The sequence below is a fragment of the Microchirus variegatus genome (genome assembly GCF_963457635.1).
Source record: "Microchirus variegatus genome assembly, chromosome: 3".
Lineage (NCBI taxonomy): Eukaryota > Metazoa > Chordata > Actinopteri > Pleuronectiformes > Soleidae > Microchirus > Microchirus variegatus.
The window spans coordinates 11302160-11323255 of NC_139804.1; the positions used below are offsets into that span (position 1 = coordinate 11302160).

At 39.3% G+C, this 21096-nt stretch overlaps 1 protein-coding gene across 1 annotated transcript; it reads left to right on the forward strand.

The window, feature by feature from the left end:
• The first annotated feature begins 910 nt into the window (after positions 1 to 910).
• LOC310925262 (cytotoxic granule associated RNA binding protein TIA1-like) lies at positions 911 to 11185 on the forward strand. Its single transcript, XM_083887160.1, has 12 exons — positions 911 to 1112; positions 1835 to 1931; positions 2405 to 2503; positions 3329 to 3383; positions 3757 to 3844; positions 4429 to 4504; positions 4661 to 4769; positions 4864 to 4959; positions 6667 to 6751; positions 7352 to 7490; positions 9368 to 9528; positions 10952 to 11185. The coding sequence occupies exons 1-12, from the start codon at positions 1084 to 1086 to the stop codon at positions 11088 to 11090; spliced, it is 1173 nt and encodes a 390-aa protein (XP_083743286.1). The 5' UTR covers positions 911 to 1083; the 3' UTR covers positions 11091 to 11185.
• Positions 11186 to 21096: the final 9911 nt, after the last annotated feature.

The window sequence follows — 21096 nt, forward strand, 5'->3', positions numbered from 1 at the left end:
CAGAGCAGATTGCAAATGTTTTTATTCAACCTTTATTTACACAGGTTAGATCCTTGAGAGTAAGCTCTCATTTGCAAGGATACCCTGTTACAGTTTTGGCAGAATAAAAAATGATGAAAAAAAAAAATAATTAAACAATTAGTACTGGTAGAAGGCAGGGAAAGTGCTAAGAGAAGCATGAACAGTCTGTGCATAGTGTATCTTAGAGTAGTGTCTTCAGTTTATTAATGGAGACCATTTGAGTCTATCCAGTTTGAGTATGTTCTGGAGATTGTTCCATTTGTGAGGAGCGTATAATGAGATGCCATTCTGTGCTGTGTTATTGTAATGCCAATTACTGAACTGATTATGATTATTATTTTAAATTATTGTTATTATTATTTCTGAATATTGTAGTATGTATATGGTCATATAGTAAGATGGCAGATCCACCATTTGTCGCGCCGCTGGTGTAGTGGTATCATGCAAGATTCCCATTCTTGCGACCCGGGTTCGATTCCCGGGCGGCGCACACATTTTGTTATAATTCACGTTAATGCTGGAATTTCACGAACATCGGCGATTGAGTAATGCAATATAAGGCATTATAGTGATAAATGTTGATAACAATATTTTACAGCGCTGTATCCAGCAAGCTGCTGTTTCTTACGACAGTGTTTTATATTTTTCTCAGTCAAGCAATGACGACAAAAAGGCTCATGCAACTGTTGTAGTTTACTAATGATGTCAGTACGTCGCTATATATTGCGCTTTCGGTGCACAGGAGCGCAGACACATCTTTTGTGCGTGGGAGCATGAGCGCCTGGTTTTTGGCTTCATTTCAGCGCGCAAGTTGACGCTGCTGCTGACGCCGCCGCTCCGCCATCTTCAACTTCCTATTGTTTGCATCAGACTGAGCCTGACTGCGCTGTGTGAGTGTGTATGTATGTGTGTGTGAGAGAGAGAGGGAGAGAGAGATCAGAAAGGGCCATCGATCTGTCATCAAACATTTGATTCGGTTTGTACATTCGCGGCCACACAAATTAAGGACAATTTATATGTCACTGGATTAAAGACATCTCAGGACGCGACCACTAAACCTTGATGATGGAGGACGATCTACCCAGAACCTTGTGAGTAACTGCGGCCCTGTCTATGTCCTGGAATGGAAAGGCTATGTCTCACCACTCCGCCTCTGAGATGTCTGCACGTTGTTGTTTCACTTAAAACATTTAAAACCCACGTGGCCACTTAGCACCAAAATAGTTTTTCGACTGTGGCTGCGTTTACATTTGTAATAAAACTAATGTGGTTTTCGACACGAACGCAAGTTCGTCGTATTAACAGCTGTAGCCGCGACTCCCCTGAAAATGAAACTGAAGAGCTAGTTAATGTTAGCCACTATTAGCTCATTAGATCACAGCTAGGCAGCTGCCTCTTCTTCCCCTATTTTCGCGAGAAATGGTTGCTTAATTCTCAATAATAGACCTATTGTTCGCCGTGAACACGTATTATTAAGTAAACTCTCCCAAGACGTTGCATGTTTGTTAAACACCGTTAGTTGCCAACCCGCTTTTCCATGAGGCCCACTCGAGCCGGCTAGCGTTATCTTTAGCTAGCTGATAGACGAGCCACGTCAACGCTCGTGGAGACGGTACGAGCCAACACCATTAAGGGGGTGGCCACTCTCATAATATCTGTGAAACATTGAGAATGTTCCCAATATCATGTAGTCCGTTACTATTGCTAATATAAATGTTTAAACACTGAGTTATTGTGTGTCGTAGCTAGCCCTGTTGACTAGCCTTTGTTTGCAAGCTACTTCCTGTTTCTCCTCATCACTCCTTGTTTGCAGGTATGTGGGGAATCTGTCCAGGGAGGTGACTGAGCCCCTCATCCTACAGGTCTTCACACAGATTGGACCATGCAAGAGCTGTAAAATGATAGTAGATGTAAGTACTATCTCCCTCATTTGGTATTTTCATTTACCGGCCACTTCATTTAGGTACTCAAGGGACCGAAGTGGTTGGAATGGTACCTGGTGTGGTCCTCTGCTAATATAGCCCATCTGCTTCAAAATTAGGAGATGGTCTTCTTCATACTTTGTTTTAAACGAGTGCTTGAGTTACTTTTGCCTTTCAGTCATGGATCATTTAGGCTGACCATTCTCCTGGGTCTGGCATTAACAAGTAATTTCCACCCGTTTTCTATATTGCATGTAGGTACGTCTAGTATTGTATGCTGCCATGTAATTTTTCAGGTGTAATTTGTGTGAACAAGCATTACAACAGCTGTACCTAATAAAGAGTGCATACTGTTATATCAGGCCTGACACACCAAAATACAGTAGGTGACCCCTGTTGCAAGTGATTAAATCATCATCTCTGCTGTGCACTTAATATTAGTGTTGTTTTCCTGTCAACAGGCAGCTGGAAATGATCCATACTGCTTTGTGGAGTTCTATGACCACAGGCATGCTGCTGCCTCATTGGCAGCTATAAATGGAAGGAAAATAATGGGTAAGGTAAGCTATCGTATCTACAGGGTGAGTGGGGACGGGTGGGCTCTGGGTATGGGAAGTTAATGTGCCTTTTCTATTTAAAAGAAAAAAAGTGAAATGCTGGCAATATTCTGTTACGAAGTTTCCCAACTGACAGGAGGAAGCTGCTTCAGCCAGTTTCTTAATTAGATCTTGGAAACTTCTATGAAATAATCACGTCTGAAACATTTATTCCATCATTTTAAACCCAATGATTCTGAATAATATGAAACTACTTGGTGTTTCATTTGGTGTGGAGGAGTGATACAAATGTATGGTTTAAATGTTGTAATGCAAGAGGTTCAATAAATATCGATGGAATTATAATTAAGGTGTCCATTGAGCAAGCTAGCACTGTACTGATAGTACAATAATTGAGATCATGTAAGATCATTACAGACTAAATCTCCCAAAATTTAAAATATCACGGGGCTTTGTGAAATAAATTCAAAGTGCTACTGAATAGTGTAATATTGAGCTGAGCCTCTGCACTCATTGCTAGAGCATAAACTGGAAAAATCAAGTGGCTGATGCTGAATTTAAAAACCAAACTGTTTAGATGAGGTCCATATCTATTTTTTTATGATTATGGCTTAGAAATTTGAGCACCCAGTAAAGAAATTTTGTGAGTCACAAAGTACTGGATTATGTTTACACGCATAGAACAGGGAGAGGGGAAAAAGTAGTATATCATAAGAAATGGGTAGTACTAATCAGTCCTTGTATACAACCCTGGAATTAACCATACTTGACTGTGAATGATGTAAACATACCCCACCTGGCCTGTTTTCTCTCTGCCCTTCTCCACAGGAGGTCAAAGTAAACTGGGCCACAACACCAACCAGCCAGAAAAAAGACACCAGTAGTAAGTACAAGTGCTTGTCCCTGGAGTTATGCACTCGATTGTCACCAATAAATCATAAACCCTGACCGAAACAGTTTTAGCTTGATGAGCCCAATACTATGCAATTTAGAAAATAATCTACAGAATTATCAATTATGGATAGCAATCATTGGTTGTGTCCCTAATGCTCGTGTGTAATCCATTAAATTGTGATTTATAAATAAAATGTGCAAAGCTGCACACGGTTTTGCTTGTTGCAGTTGTTTTGTTCTGCGCTAACACAGTTGACAAATTCAGGCTGAAAGACAGTCATGGAAAAAAAGTATTTAGCTTGATGATAATTGTAACACATACTGTACCATGGTCCAGACCTAAACAGTTTTTACTCCTACAGATCACTTTCATGTCTTTGTTGGAGACCTCAGCCCAGAAATAACAACAGAAGACGTCAAAACTGCCTTCGGCCCATTTGGCAGGATATCGTAAGTATAAAGCCAATATTTACTGACAAACATTCAGTGCTGCATCTTTCAAAAATGTCTCAAGTAAAAATGCCAGATGGTCTCAGGTTTAATCATTCTAGATTTAATCTTTCCAGATGTGTCGTTTCCCTTGTGCTTATATGTTATTATAATGTAAATTTCTTCAGGATTTTGACAGTTGTTTGAGAAACATATAAAAGACCTGGATACATACTAAACGATGTTTATTGGGTGTTTTCTTAATTTCAAACCAAAAACTTCACGGAATCTTCACATTAATCAATAAAATAGTTAACTGTAGTCATTCAAAGATAAATAAATCAGGTATAGACAATATAAAATGCTTTGATATTTTTTCAACTGAAATTAAAATAAAGTTATAGTTTTTGTGTCAACAATTCACTCCCTTCTTCCTTTGTCTGAATATCGGAGTGTTTTTAGTTTTTTTGATGTGATATTTTGTGAATCAAGGAACATAACTAAATAGCTGGCAGATCAATTTGAGATACATTTTTGTAGTTATTTATATACATTTTCTCCTGGTACCTTTTATGTATTGCTGTTTGTGTTGTGTTTGTCTGCAGAGATGCTCGTGTTGTGAAAGATATGGCTACAGGGAAATCTAAAGGCTATGGCTTTGTGTCTTTCTTCAACAAATGGGTTAGTAGACATCATTGTGTCAGTGCGGCTGTGAACTGTGCCCTTAAAAATGCTTTCTGTCTTTTTAGTTTTCACATTTCTTGCATCTTACCTTGGGTTTCTTTAACTACACTCCAGCTCAGTGCAATAACCAGATTATTTATTTTTTCATTCCAGGATGCAGAGAATGCTATCCAGCAGATGGGGGGTCAGTGGTTAGGGGGAAGACAGATTCGAACAAACTGGGCCACAAGAAAGCCCCCCGCCCCAAAGGCCACATATGAAAGTGAGTGGTCATTAATATGCAGGTTTTACATGCTGAGGATGTTGAAATTATTGGATCACACGGTGACAGCTGTGTTTTATTTTTCTTTCCTCAGGTAACTCCAAGCACCTTTCATTTGATGAAGTAGTCAATCAGTCCAGTCCCAGCAACTGTACTGTGTATTGTGGTGGCGTCAGCTCAGGCCTGACAGGTGAGGAACATTATTGTAATCATTTATTGCTATTGCTGCCATCGAGAGTTGCAAATTGTGTCCATTTTTGAAAAAGTTGACCAATGATGGTTGGTTAATTGTTAAGAAAACTCTGTTGTACATGATTTTTTTTTCATTATGAAATATTCTTTTTACATCTGTTACTGTTGGATTCATTTGAAAAGTAGTGATCCATAAGCAGCAGTAGCTGTCCCTGCACTTACCTCTTCTGTGCCATGTCCTGTCAAAAGGCACAGCTCAGAATCGGCTTCACTTCCAGGCTGACTTCTTCTCCTGTTAATTAAATTGCTTATTTGGTTAGTGTGTGCCCTCTGCTGTTAGAAGTCGTAAATAAACCACATGCGAGATCCAGAGAAATAACACACAGGGACATTTTGGTTAATTAATGAATACATTCTTAATAGTTTAAATTCTCAGATTTGGTCAATTGAATGTTAATCATATACATCCGCATTATTGTTTTTCTGTTATACCTTATTTTACTTTACCACTGACAAGCAATTAATACACTTCTAAGAGCATAATGTTGAATTTATTCCCTATTTTATTGATGCATTAATTCCTGCAGAATTGAAGCCATGTGTATTCTACGTGGCGTTCATACTAAATTAGGGCTGCAACTAACGATTATTTTTGTTGTCGACTCATCTATTGATTATTTTTAGATTAGTCGACTTATCATAAATTATTTTCGTTAGCACCTATGGACGTCTGTTTAACCTACATTCAGTGGACTTGCACGTCTGCTTTAATAACACGACATTCATCACAGTTAAATACCTGGAACGAATTATCAGAGATTTCTTACAGCTTAAATATCAAATTAATATACTCCGGATCACACAGTTGATAAGTGAAAGAGGTTTACAATTCATTATAAATGCTAGTATCGTCGGGGGCTGAAATTAAGTATGTCAAAGCAGCTTCGCCTGTAATTCAACTCGATTCAATTCAACGTTAGTGAACTAGCGTTCGCTAAGATTGCTTCTTCCATGATTTTCCGACTGATGGACGTATTATGTACTTGCATCATAGGCCGATGGTTAATTAATAAATGAGAATGTGATTTAAAAATATATAAGAGGTATCAACGTTATTTGGTAATTTACTTATTTGGGGTACGTGATGATACAGCGGCTCCGGGGTGTCGGCGTTCGTGTATCGCCGTAGTGCTACCATGGAATGAGAGTTGCGCTTCACAGAGATTGCATTTAACGCGTTTCGCTGGTTTATTTTCACTGAAATGTTCCGAAACTTTGGGTCGGAGTTTTTTTGAGCCTCTTCGTCTGTTTCCATAATTTGTGCGTTCTTCTCTGCTTCCTTGCGGGATGTAAACAACGAGCAATACTGCCCCCACCACTTCCTGTAACTAGTTCTGGATATCTCGAGTGTTTGTTTGCACTGCATGAAGCGCAGCTGCACTGCATTAAGCACGAATCATAAAGCGGCCACTGTGTGATTTGCAATAATACGACACATCAGCGTCGTCGCGTCATGTTGTTGTTGTTTCTGTCGTTGACGTAATCAATTACGTCAACTAATCGTTGCAGCCCTATACTCAATCCCCTGTTGTCAGCAAATGCCTGTGTGCCTCGTTTCTCATGCAGCAAATATTTTTTTATTTATTCATGACGCCAGCTCATACAGATTGATATCTAATGTACTCTGTGTGTGTTTTGCTTTCAGAACAACTGATGAGACAGACTTTCTCTGCCTTTGGACAAATCATGGAAATCAGAGTTTTCCCGGATAAAGGCTATTCATTTGTGAGGTATGCAAGGATGTTTCTTATTTCTATTCGCGTCAAAGTATGATGCACTGGTTCTTGGTCCATGGTATATTTTACTGGCATGACAGCGGTTAATTCACATGTTTTTCTTATTATAATAACGATTCTAATTGTTGACATGTGCTTTAACACTTCATATCTGCTCCTTTAGTAACATTAACATGTCAGCTAGATACATGCAGTGCAGCAATAATCAGCCACTTTCTAAAAAACGAGGGAAAAGTCAACGTTAAAAATGAAATGAAAGCGGATTATGGTGAAACTCTGCAGCAAAGTTCACTAAAAACAATCATGGCTAATAGCCAGAAGATGAATGCGCAAATATGCCAGGAACAAAAAAAGGAATTTGCATGTTCACTCCAATTTGCATGTTCCTTCTCCCAATTTGCATTGCAGTCATTAGGCCTGTATGTGAATGCTGATTTAACACATTAACACTGGTCAAACCCATTTAATCCCAGGTTTTCTTGGATTTTTAACAGTCACAATGATTGTTTTTCTGTACATTCCTCCAGAAGTTGTGGTATTCAATGGAAATGAGTTTCAAGGTTTTTCTACTCACTCTGGTCTATTTTTGTCCAGGTTTAACTCCCATGAGTCAGCAGCCCATGCCATTGTGTCAGTGAATGGCACTTCAATAGAAGGACACATAGTTAAATGCTACTGGGGTAAAGAGACCCCGGACATGATGAACCCAATGCAGCAAATGCCAATGCCCCAGGTAAGGACGCCATAATACTAAGCGTAATAAGCCGCATGTCCTCGCTGCCTTCTTGAAAGCATTTAGAACGGGGTAAGAATCTAGTGACATCTGTCACTTGGTGCAGTCATTAGTTATGATTGTTCTGACTAATGTTGGATTATTATTGCAATAGTAAAGTTATTCTTGTAATTGGTTTCCCAAACTTTTCAAATTATCGTGACCCAGTGCATAATGCAACGTTCTTGACTACTTTTATTGCCTGATAAGGCCACGTTCTGTCCACTAGCGTCTGAGTTGTGTACATTTTGTCAACTGTCCATTTCTGCAGTTGCCTGTGCAGTCAAAAACAAGTCCACATAGTTTGATTCCGCGCAGCCCCTACATACCAACTGCATATGCTCCCTGTACTTTCTAGTCCAGTTTGTGGAAATGCAAATGAGGGCAAACCCATGATGATAAATTGCCATGTAATGGTAGGAGATATAAGGGGTTGCATGTACACACTGCTGGATTGACATGGGCCCTCATTTTTAGTATGAATATAATGTTTTAATTGAAATTTACCTTTGTCAACATTTAGAGTTCTTTTTATTCCCTGTAAAATCAAAATAGTCGTGACAAGGATTTCACATTTTGCTGTTAGCGTTATGTAACACAGGCAGTTATCATTCAAGTGTGTTTCAATGTGACCCCAATCAGGGAGAAATCTAGGGCTGCAACGAACAAATGTTTTCATAATCGATTAATCTGACAATTTATTTTCTCAATTAATCGTGGAATGGCTTGGTCCATAAAATGTTAAGTGTTTACCAAACCTGGAAATGACAATGTTCCCAAATGTCTGGGTTTGTCCAAGGATTTATTTGTTATATTTACATTTTATATGTATAGCCCACAGTTTACAAAACATAGTTTGTCTCACGGGGCTTCACAGGGTTGATAACATCCTCTGTCCTTAGACCCTCGACCAGGGTAAGGAAAAACTACCAGGGAAAAAAGGTAGAAACCTTAGGGAGAACCACAGGTGAGGGATCCACTCCCTGGACGGACAGACGTTCAGTAGATGTTACCCAAAAGTACAATACACAATTACAAAGAATAAAGAGTAAAAGGTATTTAAATGCCAGGATCCATCTGGATCACTGGGTTTGTTGCAGCCTGTAGTGAAGACTGTTGTGGTCAGAGACTTGAAGATGACAGAGTCCTTGACCTCATGCCGTTCACTGGTGGCTGCAGAACTGTAAGAGATTAAAAGTCAGTTATACATGTGGTTTTATGGGATACATGTCATGGGGGGGGACCGGGTAAGTGGTGAAGGTGGAGAAATCGAGAGGACGGAGTGAGAGAAAGTGCGGCCCGTGCAAAGTCTGTGTGCTCTAAGTGCATGATGGGAAATTCCCCCCAGTAGTCTAGTAGTCTAAGCCTATGGCGATACAAGTTAGACTTTTTTAATCAGGACATACCTGATCTAGTTTTGACTATAGGCTATGCTAAAGAAGTGGGTTTTCAGTCTCACCTTAAAGGTGGAGACGGAGTCGGACTTGGAGAGTTGTATGGAGCAAATAAACCAGAACATATTCACACTTAAGAAGCTGAAAAATCAGAAAACTTCTTTGGAAAAAAAGAAAAACTTGTAGGCAATCGTGTACTCTTTTGAAAATCGATTCACTTAGTAACCTTTTTCAGCCCTATTAAAGTTGTACAGAATAAATGCTCACCTTTCTTTTTCTTCTCTGGGGTTTTAGGTCAGTTGGTATCTGTTGATGCTACTACCTCTTATTTAAAATAAAATAATTTTGTGTCTTAAAAATCCCTCCAATGTCTCACATGCTCATGCATGTGGTTTGTGCTTTCGTGAACCACACTGATGTCACACTCTGTACTGTACTTCACAGCAGAGCAAGATGAGCTTCGCTGCTGCTGCCCAGCCCTATGGCCAGTGGGGCCAGTGGTACGGCAACGGGCCCCAGATTAGCCAGTACGTCCCGAACGGGTGGCAGGTCCCTGCCTATGGCGTCTACAGCCACAGCCAGGCCTGGAACCAGCAGGGCTTCAAGTAAGTAGCATGGTGCTTCCCTTCACCGCCTCCTCCAACTCAACTCCAGCACCAGACTTCCCCTACAAGACCGAGGCAGCGAGAGCCAGCTCTGGCCACAGGAGGGAGCCATTATCTTCTGCCCCCCCATTCCCTCACCCCCCCCCCCATTTTAAGAAGATTGAGAAACGATCAAACACACTCACACAAAACAGAGCTCCTATTTTGTTGTTAAGCATTTTTCAGTTTGTCAGTGTGACCGCTGTCACTGCCGAACAGTAACTGAAGGGTTTTGTTCCCAAATGTGTTCATGGTTTGAGAATTTTAGTGCAAACAAACTGTCAGCTTTCCTATAAATGATTGTAAGATTGTCTTCAACTAGCAAAAGGCTTTTTTTAAAAATTCATTTCAAGAAATTTAAAAGTAACTGACAAATAAGTGCTAAAAGCTCAGAACAAAGTTTAATTTCTTGTCCACACCCAGATATTGTTTATTGATGAAGAATGCAAATTTTCCTTTTTTGTAAGATTGCCCACTGTGTGTAAGAATTTACCTTTAAGGCTGTTCATTTGTTTTGTTTGTCTAAATCCATGTTGTAGCTTTTTACCATATTTTTTCTTTGTGATTTCATTGATTTATTTTTACATATACTTGATAATTTGATCTGTATATGTGTGTCAGTGGGTCATGTTTAATATAGTTCGTAGGTTTAAGTCATCACATTTTGTTTTTATTTAGACAGCCTATGTGCAGTGATGCTTTGTACACCAAAGACCAATAAAGGAGAGGCCATATGACGTTGACAGTCTAAGATTCTTGATGATCAGGTGTATGAACAGTCTGTACAAAGGTGTGAGGTAGCTGTAACTGAGATGTTGAGACAAATTTCCTGAGACAGAGGGCCGGCCTCTCTTGACTTTGAAGATTAACCATATCCTTTATAAGCTGTCTGTTTTCCACACTGAATTAAGAATTTACTTTTATTGCAAGGGTAACGAGAGACAAAATCTGACATGTGGATTAGGTGGGAATTTCCACAGTAGTTTAGAGGAAAGTAACCAACATCAACATGGCTGTAAACACTTAAACTGTTGGCTGGTTGCAGCTGTTGTATGTTTGTCAGAAGTTGGGAGGGGGAAGAGAGGACTATTTAGCTTGCTGTGCTTAGCCTGTATGCTTTGTCTGCTTGTCCTCCCATGTTTAATCAATCAAAACTTTCTGTTTTTTTCCCCCCATGTTTTGCTAGCTTGATTTTTGCCCAGCCTGCCTCACCCTCACAACCTCTGATAACTCTGTTTGCCACCTTGTTTCTATTCATTCTAGCCTGTCCAGATTCTAGTAGCTCTAAAATAAGCTGCCCCTTTGGCTCCCTTTCGCCTTGTCTCTTCTAACCTGCTGGCATTTTGTCTTTCTGTCTCTCTCTCTGTACCTCGTTTTTTTGCAGTCACTTACCGGCCAGTGCTGGGTGGACTGGCATGAGCGCCATCAGTAACGGTGGGGTTATGGAGCCTACACAGGGATTGAATGGGAGTATGCTAGCCAACCAGCCTGGTATGGGAGCCACAGGATACCCCACACACTGATAAGTGGGCAGGGTGTGAGATTTGTCAACCATCAGCCTCTTATTGGCTGTACGGTGCCCTGCGTGGGCTGTGTAACACCGCCTCCATTTGTGGCAGGACTAAGACTTTAACTGGGATGTGGAACCTGATGACGTCTAAGGAGATGTAAATTGGATTTCATTGGGGGTGGGTGGGGGGGGGTGAGGTAACAGAAACCAGGGAGGAGCGATTTGACCCACACAGGTATTCACACCCTTTGTGGAAACCAAGACTGGCCAAGAACCAGGGCTCTTACCATTTTTAAGTTAACTGTAAATGAGTATAAAACTGTAAAGGAGAAACTTTTGGATTTTTCTTTTCTGGCTTTTTTTTCAAATTGCTGCCATGTTCACATCTCAGACAGCCACCGAGAGGTTTGTCCTTTCTTTTTTTTTTTTTTTTAAAGAAGAAACTGAATTGTGCTAAGTTATGATCCTTAGTTATTATTTGAGGAATGGAAATCTGTTTTCATTTTTTTTTCATTTTCTCGGATTAAAATCAAGTGCAGGGATTGTTGCCACTGCTGTTTCTCTGTAAGGGCAGATAAATATTGCACAGTTTTTTCTTCTCCTGTACATGGACAAATTTGACAACCAAGAGTTTGCTTTTCTCTTTTTTTTTTGCATTCCGTTTCTCCTCCACATCTTTCAGACAGCCTCAAATCCTTTCGCCGCCTGTAAATAACCATTCGTTTGTTCACTCATTCATTTGAAACCGTGTAAGTAAAATGCTACTGTTAACTGTGGGTGCTTGCTTTTTCTTTTTTGTTTTGATAACTCGACAGTTGACGCCAACATTGTAAGTTGCAGAGTGGCACTATGAGAAGTGACACTGGCACAGTGCAACACACACACACGTGATTCTTCCATGCAGGGATAAGACAGCATTGCCATGCAGTGCATACTTAAAATGTAACACAGTTCAAATGTTAAAGGGTGAATATGTTTGACACTTGTGATGTTTTTTTTAAATATCTACTGAAACACCGGTGTTTTATATCAAAATCTTAAGTGGATTCAACCTTTACACTTGCTCTTTTTTGCCAGAGAAATGGAGAGGCCATTGTAACCGTTGCCTTATAGAGCTGGTTTCTTTTAGCTGACAAGATTCTCTTTTTAATTAGGCAGTGCCTACAGACATTTTCAGACCCTTTTGTTTAGAAAGGTGTTAGCCCCGAGAACTGATGACTCTGCTACTGTAATCAATGTTTTCTTGCTTTGTCCAATTAAAATGCTAATGCACATAAACTACAGTGTGTGGTGATTTTCCTTGTGGTTCCTTTTTTCTTCTCTTGGATGAGTTATCGGAAACATAAATTTGAGTTTTAAAACCGTAATATCTTTGTATGGTGTTTGAGTTTGATGATTTACTCAGGTCCAGTGTGTAGTTAAATATTAGTTTTGACCAGAATTTGTTAGCTGTAACAATCATACGCTCTCATGCCTGATTAATCTCTTTGTCCCACATTATTTTTTTTACAGGTTTATAATTCAACCTGTTGTTGATGTTCAAAATATACATGTCTGGTTTTCTACCAGACAGTGGTCAAGATGAGCTGCTGAGCATCAGAATGAGGGACCTTTTCTCTAATGCTAGAATGAAACTGAGTTATTCCAACAGGGAAAACATCAGCTGATTTTCTTTCTTTAAACAAATGTCAAAAGTATTTTGAAAACCCTCTCTTAGCCACAGTGGATTGAGGTTTGAGATATCATTTCCCTCCAAAATTAACATGAAAACATGAGGTATTTTCCCGTTCACTGATCTAATTTTAGATAAAAAAATAAATAATTGTATTAATAACAACTACGCAGTTCCCCATTTGTGCACTTGATGGCGCTCTCAGTCCACGTCTCCTGCCTGGGTCTGGAGAGCAGGTGGCTGGCTCTGCTGTTATTTAACACAGTGACACCCAAACCATCAGTCAACCTGTCACCATTTTAAATTACTGTCTGTCACATTGAGGTGCATGTGTGTGTGTGTGTGTGTGTGTGTGTGTGTGTGTGTGTGTACTTTTATATTCTGTCTTTGAATGTATATGAAGCATAGTATGTAGTATTTTCTATATATGTTAACATACAGTTTTCTATGTGTATGCAGAACCAACCTCTCTCTCTCTCTCTGTGTGTGTGTGTGTGTCAGCTCCTCTCAGTCACAGTTATTGTGTTGTGGACTGCCTGGACAGTCTGACTGTCTGGAATAACAGGCAGCAAGAGCTGACAGGCTGATAAATGGTTTGTCTTCACACAGTTGCTCAGCCAGGACCTGACTGGGCTTTTACTGGTCGGAGAGTCAGTGAGAGAAAGAGAGAGAGAGAAACAGAGAGATGTCAGGAGATGAGTTAGTGAGCCGATTACAGCTGAAATCAATCAAAGTAGCCATTTTTGCTCGTTCCTTTCGTCTGTCCTGCTTACTTCCTCTCAGCGTTTTCTGCTTTTTGTGGAAGGCTGATTTAAGTTGTGTCGTCGTTCTTCCCGAACATTCTGTGAACTCCTCATTTGGGAGGGGGAACAAGGTTCTGTTATTTAGGATATTGTCTTTTGTGTGTCTATCCGTCTGCACTGCATTCATATTCATTGAGTTTGTATCCATCCTTAATTCTGAAGAACTTGCAAACCCCATACAATTGAACCAGTGATCTTATCGTGAGGCCACAATGCACAATGCTGTCGAGTTTGCATGTTTCCTCCAACCATCAAAAATGAGTGTGAAACACATTCGCTCAGGTTGGTTTATTGTGGTAACACGTTCAGTCACAGTGGCTCTGATCAACCTTCCATCTGACCTCATGTCGTTGTGAAGGTCTGGTTGTATAGTGACAAGAAAGATCCTTTCCTAATATCTTTCTTGCTTTCTTAAGTTTTACAAGTTGATCCTCAGACTTTTTCCTGGCGTCTTGACTCTTGTCACATCTGCTCACCATCTGGTATCAAGTTGTTTATCGTTAAATAATAATAATAATAAAAAAATCATAAATTGAGACCAAATTTAGGCAAAACATCATGAATCGTGATGTTTGTTTTGAGTTTAGATTTTGAACAGTGCAACCATCAAACCAGACAGTTGTGACTATTTATGACATTTATGCCTCGTCTGTTCTTCCTCACTATTCGCGGTGTTTTCGTTTAAAGTCGTGCACTTTCACACACATGGACAACGTCAGACAGACTTAAAGCGTTTCTCATGCACAAGGAAAGAAAAACAGATGAACAGCTGTCATATTCGGAATAAACCCCTTTTGAGCCGTAACATATGGACTTTTTGGTGACTTATTTTTCATCGTCAAGCAAAAACCTTGCAAAAAGCAAACACATCATATCACTCACGATGCTACACTTTTACTGTAAATCTAAATATGACTTTTAGTTGTGTGTAGTTGCTGTTTGTAAGTCTAAATACTGCTTTAAATAGCAATTTGTGGACTCTTCTCTTTATCGGCTGTTAATTAAATTAAAACTAATTAACATTTTTATAAAGCAGTATGCCATAATTGTCACTAATAACCACAGTAACTATAATTTTCATTTGAAAGCACAATTTTCAAATGAGAACATTAGCTGCTGTGCATTCAATGTTGCTACTTCAGCAGTGGTAATAGCAGCTAATAGAGTGTCTTACGGCTCCGAGTGTTCACACACAAAAATAAAAAATAATACGTTTCCCAGAGCGGATTCTCAAAGTAAAAAATATACTTAGTCAGTACATATACATTAGGGATGCACAGAGCTCCTGAAGCCCGTGGTTATGAAAAAAAAGGTACTCCCCCTTGATAATTTTAAAATTTTTAATTTATGTGTGTGTGTGTGTATATGTATGCATAAGGTGTTCTTTTTTATCTGGTAATATGTGTGTGTGTATATGTGTATATATATAAGGTGTTCTGTTCTATATGTTTATATTAATGTATATTGCTATAAGCTGTTCTGTTATATTGACCATTTCACTGGAGTTATTATTATTAATGTGTATATATTTATTAGAATGCTCACTCGTTTTTGTTTTTTTTGTATCAGATTTGTATTAAGATGACTTTATACAGTACGTGTTCTTTTTCATTCAAATACAATACACATCATAATATGAAATAATCCTTTATTAGTCCCATGCACACATTTGAAGTGTCTGATCATATCAAAGGGCCAAGTTGCAAGTTATTGTAATTCTATAACAAGAGAGAGTGTGATATTGCTTCACACATCAAAATCAAGTTATATCATCATTTAATTACCAAATGATTGTCTATTTCTTAATCATAATGATAAGTAAGGTTTACATAAAAAGAAAATGGTAACCTTATACCTTTTATATTACTGGTAATAGTCAGTAATTTTGCGAAACAAAATATTTTAATGTTAACATACAGCACACAATGTTAAAGTAAAGTAAATACATACTGAAATGTTTACAAGCAAAAACTGCTTCATTAATACCATAACCATCTATTTACATGTAGTTTGCAATTGAAGAAGTTCAGGGAGACACGGGATTCGAACCGCGAGCTCGAATGGAATATCATGGCATTCCTGGTAGCGTTAGCACGACAAACACGCGATATCCTTGGCGCTGTAGAGCGAGTGTCTGTACAATATCCAACTTCAAACCAACTTCACTGCGCTGCATAACAGATGCTTGCACACCGTGGTTGGTTTGTTTGTTGACATTCATTTTCTCATTCTCATCGTAGTCTACGCTGAATCCTAAATGATCTCACACAGTGGACTAGTTTATATGTCACCTACTTCTACTGCCGGTACAAAGACCGTGAAAGAATTGTTGATGCATGCACAGAAGGCCAAGTCCGACTAATCGGACTATGAATCACATTATTCAGGTATGTTAGTCCGACTAAGACAAGCTAATGTGGTTACATAACATTAAAAAAAACACATTTTTGTCTTTTGTCGACTAAAATCTTTTCTTTTTAACTTTTAACATGCATGTAAATGCAATGAGTGTAATTACCTCCTGTGGATTCCTAAGGACTCAACAATCAACAATTCCAATCTTGCATACTACAGCTTTACAGGTATAGGAGAGTATTGCACAGAGTTTTGAAAGATGAGCCCTGCCAGGTCAGGTGACTTTTGTTCATTGTGAAACTGCGTAATTGGTGTTCATGTTGTATTGGTGGCTGAGTGAGTGCTGTACAAAGTCTGATGAGGCAGAAAACAAACAAAAAAAAGGAGTTGAGGAAAATGTTGAGGGCTTGAAGGACGCAAGGTGACTGTGGATTGTTTGAGTGAACAGCGTCTGCTGAGTGTTTGTCTGTGTTTCCATGCAAGTGACAGCTTGCGGCAGTGGCTGACAGCAAATAAACATGTTCCAGTAATTAACCTTGACAGGCACAATGTGGTGCCAACAGCAGAAACCTGCTAATGACACAATTAATCCATAATTAAGGCATTCTGTCACATCAGCCTCACACACATACTCAGCCGGTGAACATGTGCGTATGAGAGAGCACAATGTATCACAGTAAAATCGTAAAAATGACCCTGGATGAACATAAAGTGCCAACAGTCATTAGTTTCGCTGGTGGTAGTGAAATAACATGTGTACAGTATATAGCTTGTAATCGTGTTTACATGTAACTGGATGGAAACAGCCAGCGGTCTGAGGTGCAAACCAGCACAGATTCAGGCTTCAGGTTTCCTGCAGTGAAATAATTACCTTTTCCTTTATGAAGGTCTTACTGGACCTAATTTAGAGACTCCAGAGTAAAAGTTTTCTGTGGTATAATATCCTCACTCTCCTGTACCAAAGTCCATACAGAAAATCAACATTTTTATCTCACAGGTATCTCACATTTAGGTAAATCCAAGCAAAGGATTTCAAACACCAAAGTCAGAAAATAAAAGATTTGAACTAAATGATGGAGACTTCAGTGGATCAATGTCTCTGTGTGCTGTCAGGTAAAAATGTTGATAATTTTCTCAATTCAACTTTTTTTCTACTGTGAGAGCAAGGGCCAATTCCAATTCCTATCTCAACCCTTAATCTTAACCCTCAAGCTCAACCCTTATCTTAACTGGCCCTCAAAACCAAGTGTTGAGGGTTATTTTGTCACTTAGAAATGGGACACCCCTTAAATGCAGATACATCTTCAGACTGTAGGGGGCAGAATAACACGACAGCTGCGTCCAGTCTGTCAACTCCAAAAAAAGAAGAAGAAGAACACATTTATGTCACAATTATTTATTACTTTATTTCAGTCAAGTTATTAGGTTGTCAGTTAGTTATAAGATGATACTCATACAAATACCACAACCACGGACATATTCAGCTGACAGTTACCACACACCACGGCTTATTGAAAAGTAAACCATAGCAAACCATCGCTTGTGCGCACCGGCCGACTATTGACAAAAGATCGTAAAAGAAAAATAAATGTTACGCAACAATGACGTCAGTAATCCATAATATGGGCCTAAACTAAGATAATACAATGGTTTTCATAATTTTTATATCTCTATTAACAAAGAAAATACTTCATTTGTATCGCACTCGCTTCGCTGCTTTCGGTGCCATCTTTCTTATGTGAAAACACGCAATGCATTCTGGGTAGCCCTTGCTCCCAAGGGTGGTCTTGGAAAATCTCAATATTGAGGGCGATACAGCCCTTGACCCTCAACTTAATTTTTCTGAGAATCGGGACAGCACTTGCACTAGAGGGAGCGCACATTTTTGAGATTGAGGGTTAAGATTGAGGGTTAAGCAAGGAATTGGAATTCACCCCAAGTATCCAGGTTCCAGACTTAGCCAACTCGGTTGATTGTGGGTCAATACCTCATATAACCACGCCTCAAAAAAACTATCCCTTTAATACATCATTCATGTCCTGTGTTCCTTTGAAGCTGAATGGTGACCCATGCATCACACCAACCGCGGCTGATAATAATAGTCTGTGTCATATAAAAGTCACCTATTTGTTTTACATTATAGCTTTCACACGTATTTGCTGTGTTCAAAGTTTTTACGGTCGATATTAGATGCAGCAACTCTGCCCTGGTTTAGTTCTCACTGAATTTATGTCCCTGTTTAATATTCCAGCACAATCTATTCAGCACACCCAAGGACATTTATAAATGTCCTACCAGTATATCCAGTAAATATTTAAGATTTACCTCTGTAGTGAGGGCTACTAGCTTTAAATAAACTAAGACATGGATCTTAAAGCTAAACAAGATGCAGTATGTGTTCTAATTCCTTATCTCTGACCAGCAGTGGGAGATTGCAAGTGGAATTAAAAGGCAAATATTTCCTGCGAAATTAATCACACAAGGAAATAATCCATCTGTATTTGTTTTGCACTGAACTACGTGTTTGTTGCACATTAGTCAGAGAACTGATGAATGCAAGCCTCTGTGCACACTGTGTCATTAATACTCAATGACAAATGTTAATTTTTAGCATTTTTACTATAGATGAGATTCCATAATTGCTGTTACTTTACAGAGTTGACCTTTTATCAAATGTACATTGTACCAAGGCTTTTTTTCCCCAGGACCTTATAAGGAGCTCAGGAAGGTGGCCCTTTGGAATTTGACGTCCATCTTGGCAAGTTGCACTCTTTGTAAATGAACGACATAAAAACCACAACAATTTGTACTTGTTTTTCTTCTTTTCTTTCCAGCAGTCATGTTATCAGTGAGTGTGAGTGTAGTAGCAGCAAATGGTGTTTGGCCAAATATGATTTAAAATATCAAAAACAGGGCAATAAATAATATTTACAGTTAAAATCTCCTTCTAAAAATCAAAACCAATCAAAGTAACCACAGAAACCAATACAGGTTCATTAAAATAACACTGGCAACGCTCAATACAACTAATAAAATACCAAATAAAAGGCCAGTGATTTAAAATGCAATTAAAACAAAAAAACAAAACAAAAGTAAAGTAGTGAAGTTTTTTTTAATACAAACACTCATCAGTCACTTTGTTAGGTACACCTATATCCAATCAACTAACCCACATGGCAACAACTGTAGAAGTGTAGAAATGATCATGTCGACCTGCTGAACTTCAAAGCGAGCATCGGCACCAGGAGAAAAGTGACTGAGCGTGGTTTAGTTGTTGTTGCCACATGGGCTGTTCTGACGGTCCAAAAACAAAGAGAGAAAAATGGATGAAAATGCCTCGTTGGTGCCAGAGGTCAGAGAAAAATGGCCAGATTATTTTGAGATGATTGAAAGGCAACAGTAACTCAAATAACCACTCATGTTGTACGAGGGAGACCAGCTCTGCACCCACAACAGCTAAAACCGCCCAATATCACAACAGGTGCCACTCCTGACACTTTATTAGCTGTCCTGTGTACCTAATAAAGCGTACTGTGACTGTGTTTATAGTTTGGGTGAAGTCACACTGCTGAACCTGAGCCAGCAGAGTGAGGTGGGTGTTAGTGCACGACTGTCAGATTTGTCGGGTAATGAAAGAAGTAACATTCATCATATCAGTGGCCGATATGCTGTTTTCATAAAATGTGTCAAAGTTTACTCTGAGCTAAACATTATGGCCGCCCCAACTTTTCTGACACTATACAAACCTGAGTGTGCCAAGTCTTGTTCTGATCTCTGCCACCCCCGTTTAATAACTCTGACAGGTTTATTATGCACTTTGTTTACAGCGTCAGCAGCGAGTCAGATTCTTGGCACGTGTAAAAAGACTTACAGGTGATTTTGTGGCTGTCAGTGTGTTTCGCCAGACAGTTGGGACTGATTTATAGGCAGCATGTCAAGTTCAACCTGAATAATCCATCAGGCAAATAAAAAAACGAGGCTGTGCTCTCATGTGCACACAACTGCAACTGCTTCTCGTGCAAACATGCACTGGTGTGTGTATGCAGATAATGTTTTTATGCATGTGTGTGTGTGTGCATGTGAGGTATTCACACAGACCAGTGCATGAAGTGGGAAAAAAATAAGTGCCAGCGCTCCAGTTTTCTTTATCCATATGTAGATCTGTCGGAATTAGATGTTCACAACATCTATTTATTTAAATATAAGTAAAAATAAAGTCCATATTACGATAACTTAAATGGACACTGTGTAGTATTTATGAGTTTATATAACCCAAAATCCACTTTTGTATACATATTATGTGCTCCTGCATTGTCTAGTCGCTGTATAATATTCTTTGTTTCATTTTCGTAGTGTTTCAAAAAGTCAAGCGTCTCTTTACTTGTAGCAGAAGTCCCGCCTCCACTCTCTCCGCTTCATCTGCTACGGCCGCGGTAGCTCGCCCTCTCCCTCGCCTCACGAACCCACACGGAGAAAGACGACGAGGACGACATTTGACCGGCTGAGGATACCGTATCGCTCAGGGAAGGGAGGGGGTGAGCAGAGGAGCAGTTCTTTGTTGTAAATTTCAGCCTCTCCTCTAGATGGCACTATAAACTACTTACTTCACCTTTAAAACTGGACTTGTGTTTCACAGTTTGCCAACATGTATATTTAAATGATCCTGAACATTCCCAAGAATGGTTTAAACTTCAAACACACAGTCCTTATTATGATGTCCTACAGGACAGAAATGTGGCAACAAGTCAGTGAATATAATATTTCTACTCAACACTTTTAATAGGTATTCTTCTTCTTCTACTTCTTCTTTCAGCTTCTCGCTTTAGGGGTCCCCAAGAAGATCTGCCTGATAGATATTGTTCTCATGAATTGGAAAGATCTAAACAGAGTATACAAAATGATAAAATCAAGATGTTGGTTCTATGTCCCGGACTTAAAACACTGACCCAGATGATTGCTTGAACATGTCTGTCTGTGTGTCAGGACGAGGCTGAATGACGAGCTGACACAATCGGATGTGACGTCGCCCACAAGAATCTGAAATCCCACTTTTGAAGCTGAGATTTGTGATGGTGGTTTTGCAACCAGATGTTCACAGACATCTTCTTCTACCAGGTTCCTATTGGATGATACCAGCTGTCCATCACACTGGTGTCCACACAGATGTGCTGTATATAAAAAGACAGACA

Excerpts from the sequence above, each read along its gene's own strand:
- LOC310925262 (XM_083887160.1), top strand. The coding sequence starts at position 1,084 with ATGATGGAGGACGATCTACCCAGAACCTT. Across the intron at positions 1,932-2,404 it reads GCTGTAAAATGATAGTAGAT|GCAGCTGGAAATGATCCATA; the intron begins GTAAGTACTATC and ends TCCTGTCAACAG. Across the intron at positions 4,505-4,660 it reads TGTCTTTCTTCAACAAATGG|GATGCAGAGAATGCTATCCA; the intron begins GTTAGTAGACAT and ends TTTTCATTCCAG.